Source organism: Atta colombica, unplaced genomic scaffold (assembly GCF_001594045.1).
Source record: "Atta colombica isolate Treedump-2 unplaced genomic scaffold, Acol1.0 scaffold107, whole genome shotgun sequence".
Lineage (NCBI taxonomy): Eukaryota > Metazoa > Arthropoda > Insecta > Hymenoptera > Formicidae > Atta > Atta colombica.
Window position 1 is genome coordinate 1,988,831 of NW_017259192.1, and position 5,164 is coordinate 1,993,994.

General features: G+C 28.5%; 1 protein-coding gene across 1 annotated transcript; it reads right to left on the bottom strand.

Moving 5' to 3' along the window:
- Window positions 1–264: 264 nt before the first annotated feature.
- Window positions 265–3,807, bottom strand: LOC108692574. Its single transcript, XM_018200892.1, has 2 exons — window positions 3,780–3,807; window positions 265–1,013 (listed from the first exon to the last, which is right to left on the bottom strand). The coding sequence occupies exons 1-2, from the start codon at window positions 3,786–3,788 to the stop codon at window positions 696–698; spliced, it is 327 nt and encodes a 108-aa protein (XP_018056381.1). The 5' UTR covers window positions 3,789–3,807; the 3' UTR covers window positions 265–695.
- Between the last annotated feature and the right edge of the window lie 1,357 nt (window positions 3,808–5,164).

The window sequence follows — 5,164 nt, forward strand, 5'->3', positions numbered from 1 at the left end:
TATTATTATATTTTCGTTAGCATTGAAAAATATTGTAAAATCTGTTTTACAAATTAACAATATTGCTATCAACAAAATAATACAGAGCATAAATAATGCAAAAATAAATAGTAATTATATTCAAAGAAATTCATTTCTTAATTTCCTGTGTCAAATTATACTAGACATTTTTCTGTCTGTCTATAGAATTGTTATATGCAAGTGCATAATAATAATTCTGAGAAATAATAACAATAAAAGAGGAGAGAAAAGGAAAAAGAAAAATTTGAATTGCACATTTACTTCTGCGGTTTTATCCGCGAATTGTTTTATCATTTCTATAAATACATTGTTATGTAGTAAGAATTATTTACTTTGTAATAAATACATGATATAATAATTTATTGTGATGATTATGAATGTAGATACATCTTCGATGAAGCAATGTAGGTATAACACGAAGTATTATTTCAATAAAATTGTTTTGAATTATTTATCCATTTATTAATAAATTTTCCAAAATGATTAATCATCCTATTAATTTCAGTACGATGCTAAAAATTATACGATCAGTAGACTGCTTTACACTTCTTTAATCCCATTTAATAAAAAAATTCATAAAATTTATATGTAATATTAATGGCGACGATATTCAAATATATTTTTAATATTATCGCGAATAAAGTATTACATCTTAGATCCCGATTTTCATCTTTTTATTTGACATCAAGCATTTGCGACAATCTCTTCAGGATGATATCAGGAATTCGCTTTTCTGTCAGATTTGCCGTCCCGGGAAGTCGTTGATGTACTTGAGCTTTCTCCGCTAGATTATTCCTCTCTGTGGCTGGCAGATTATACGACTCTATGGCGAATAAGTGAGATATTGGAAGTGCCTTTTCGTTTAGATTCTCGGTACCGGGAAGCTGTCCGTAGATCACTTCCGCATTATTGTCCAGATGAGGATCATGACTCACGTGGGGCACATGAGGAGCCGCCAGCGCCCCATAAAGACCAAGGAAAAGTACCAGAAACTGCATCAAAAGCATTTGAATGCAACGCAGTTGCATTGGTGCATGTATGTTATGCAAAATTTTCATAGAAAACAATTATGTAAATAAGCATAAGCTTTCTGTTCAATTAAAATAAATAAATATCCTAAAAGAGTATCACTTTTAACGACTATAAAAACTACCTCTAAATTTTAAAACGTCATATTTGAAGTACATACATAAAGCAATTATAAGTAAACCTTCACTTTATGGGTTGATAGAGAAAGGTTCTAAATTTTTTAACTTACAATTTAAGACCTTGTAATATCAATCGTACAGATTGTACGTCAAAAATTTTTGCTTCAAGTTGGAATGATTCCTATAGTTGAGGATTAATTTTAATTGCAAGTATATTAAGAATTTTAATCACGATCGTATGTGTGAATACAACAAACTGCAACCTTAGACACCAGATGATCTTACTTTCTTTCTTTCTTTCTAATTTAATTTAGGGGGGGATTATTAGCGTTTCAAAATGATTGTGTTGAAACCGAATGTTATTGGCTCGCAATTATATCTGAAATAAATTAATTTAAAAAGAATATATAATATATTATTTGTAACATCTAAAAAATTTGATCGGTCTTGGCATTCTTTATCATATTTAATTGCAAGTTTGTTGAACACGGAAACCAATTCTTTATATAAATCTTAAATTCTAATATTTTTTAAATTGTAATTAAAATGAAACGCTTTTGGCAATTTTATCGTCTATAATTAAGTAACAAAATTATATTGTTCATTTAAATTAATTAATAAATTTAAAAAAATCTTATTTTATAATAAGAAATTAAATAAACGCAAAATATCTAGATTTCAAAATTGTTTACACTGCGCTCGCTCAGTTAATGGTGCGCGAAAAAAAGTAGAAAGTTCTACCGCAAAAAAATCACACATGCGAAATTTATTTTTTTAACGTAGCGTATACACGGGATTTACGCAAAATTAATTCAAAAGTCACCGAGGGATCTACGCGGAGATAAATGTCTCGCTTGGCGACGCAACTGCTAATTTATTACTTTTTATTGCGTCGCGGAAATACATAAAACTGTGCGATTTCACCAACAGTGCGGTGGAAATCACTTGGAGAGTGAATTCGTCAGGGAATCTCCCATGAAAATTTAAAGCGAACGACGATTTGACGCGACATTTGCAGGTAGATAGATAGAAATACGTATGAAATCTCCAACACCCTTGCTATTTCATATAGATACGATCTTGGGCTCCACTTCACTTGACCCAAATCGCGACCAGGTTAAAGGATAACCTACTTTCTCGTGATTGACTATAGAAATTCTTCGAACAAGACAAAGTTATTTTTGTATTGAATGAAAAAGATTTTCTCTGATTGCGAGAACAGTTTATTGAAAAAGGTGCTCACATCTCGGTAAAATTAATTGCTAATTTTAATGTCCAAGGAATCATTTCACACAAACAATTTTTTCACTGTCTGTGTCACACAATTTATATTATATCTACAATTTATACATTTCTTTAATCTTTATAAAAATATTAATACATTTTTATTTGCAATTATATATTTATAATTTAACAAGTTGTAAATAACATTCAGCTTATTTTGTTTTTAAGTTAAATTCTCTAAAATAAAAGTTAAAATATATTTGAGAGAATTCTACTTTTTTATTTTTAATTTATATTTTCAATTTATATATCGTAAATATCTTGTTGATAAGATCATTTGCAATAAAATATCAACCTAATTCTCCTAAATGAATATTTTAATAATATTTTACAAATAATTTTATCCCAATTTTTCTCAATTGTCAACTTTTCAAGCATCTTTGTCGTAATACAATCTTTTTTAAAAATATTCCAACATTATTAATTATTAATTATTAATGATCTAATCATACATTGTTAATTATCTTTATGATTAACTTCTTCTTTGCTTTTAGCAGCAGATTTATAATTAAATTTCATAGTTAAAATTAGGCAAACAGAGAACCTACACAATTACATTAACCATTCACGTAATTTTAATCGTTTATTAATTAATGAAATCCAATTACAAATCTTGTTACTAATAGTGAGGCAAAAATAACTAATTAAGCAAAAATAACTAATTAAAAAGGTCAGGATTGCTAGACGTTCTCTTCTCGAAAATATTTCTTAAAAAAAGAAAGTTTAACAACAATAAAATTTAAATAAAGATGTAAATGTATAAATTATTATAAAAGTATGCGTCTATATCCACATTCGAGTCCTAGTTTAACTAACTTATTATGAAACTAACTTTTTATGAAAGAAACCTAATATGAAAGAAGCTCTTTTTACTTTCTTCAAATTTCATTAAGAAAACGAGTAAATAATAATATCCCTACATAAAAACTTAATAATAACTTCGAAATGCAGTAACGGATCATTATGGCATAATCAGTTACGTCATCGCGACAAAGGTCAAAAGCAATTTAATACTAAAGCATTTAGTCGAGCATTCTAGCATTCTAATCGAATCAATTGTCAAGATGAACTTTTATACACGACACTTTTTATATTATAAATCTTGCATAACTCCTATTGCATGAATAACCTGTTGATTTCGTCAAATCTCACATCCGAGGAAAATTAAGACAATGGGAATTTTGGCGAGGAAATTTTCACTTTTCTCGAGAAGAATGACGCGATTAATTTAGCTGACATGTGAATTATGCGTCACTATCACGGAAAACACGTTACGCGTTTTTTTTTTAAATATTTCTTGTCACAGCATTTCTGATTTCCTCTTACCTCGATCATGTTCGCTCGATGCGCAGCGCCCAACTATCTGCGAGGCTGCCACGATGACACTTTTATATGAGTATATGTACATGTGTGTGGGCACCGGTCTTACCGCAATGAATCGACGTTTTATTTTCGTGAGTCAAACGATGGCGATTCCCCGGAGGCAAAATTTCTTTTCGAATTATTTTTTCTTTTCTTTCTACTAAAGTTGTTACTCTCAACAGCCGTCAACCTCCTTCTATTTGCAATGGCATAGATTTCTAATTCTTTCAGGTTTTTTTTTAACGTAGAAAGAATGGTTATAAAAATATCTATTGATACGAGTTTTAATCGTAAAAAATTAAACAAAGTGTTTTCTTTGTATATAACGTTAGATAAAATATATCTAATATTTTTTAAAGTAGCATCGGCTATAACACATCTTTTTGCATATATTAATGTTTTAAAAGATTTTTCTTATATTTCTATAGATAGATTAATCATAATCGAATATAATATTTAAAAATTTATTATTATCACAATTAAACAATTGCTATTATTATTTGCAAAGCTTTAGAATCTTTAGATGATCTTTCACATGTGAATTGTTTGTAAAATCAATCTACCTATATAATTCCATGTTTTCGCGAGAACAAAAATAAGCCAAAGTGCAGCGCCCACGATATGAAAAGCCTTGAATTTTCGGACAGAAATCGACGTTCCTTGGATTGAACATTGTTAACATCTGGGCAATGCGATATACTACCTGTCTTGGAAAATTCGTTGTTCCGACATTGTAATAAAACATATGCATGGATTATAGATATAAATCCATGGATTATACCATTACAATAGCAACACGGTAATAATATTCTGAACATACAATATCCAATAATTATTATTTAATTGCAGAACATCCACTGGATCAGCTTTGTTAACATAATTATAATTATTATAGAGAGAAGAGTCAGTCTTATTCCCCTGAACTTTTGACAAATTTAGATCAATGCAAATACATGAAAATGATGTTCCTTCTCTTTTACAAATTTATTTATTTAGTGAACTAAAATATATAAAATTTAATATCTTCAAATTATTCTCGAAATTTCATTCCCGGAAATTACCTAATAAGAATAATTAAATAGCATTAAATTGACGTATGATGTATCCGCAAATACTGTTCTGTGAAAAAATATAAAAGAAATATTAATTTTCGTTTTTTAAACAAAAATTTTTTTTCATGAAGCGAAATAAACGTTATTAACGTTGTTTGAAGTTAAAACTCTTATTAATTACTATCATTAAAAATCATTCATAAACTTATTAAATCATTCTTTTGTAAACCATAATGAAAAAGCAATTTTATAAAATTGTTGAAATGCACCGATTGGCGCGCAAACAGTTCCGCGTAT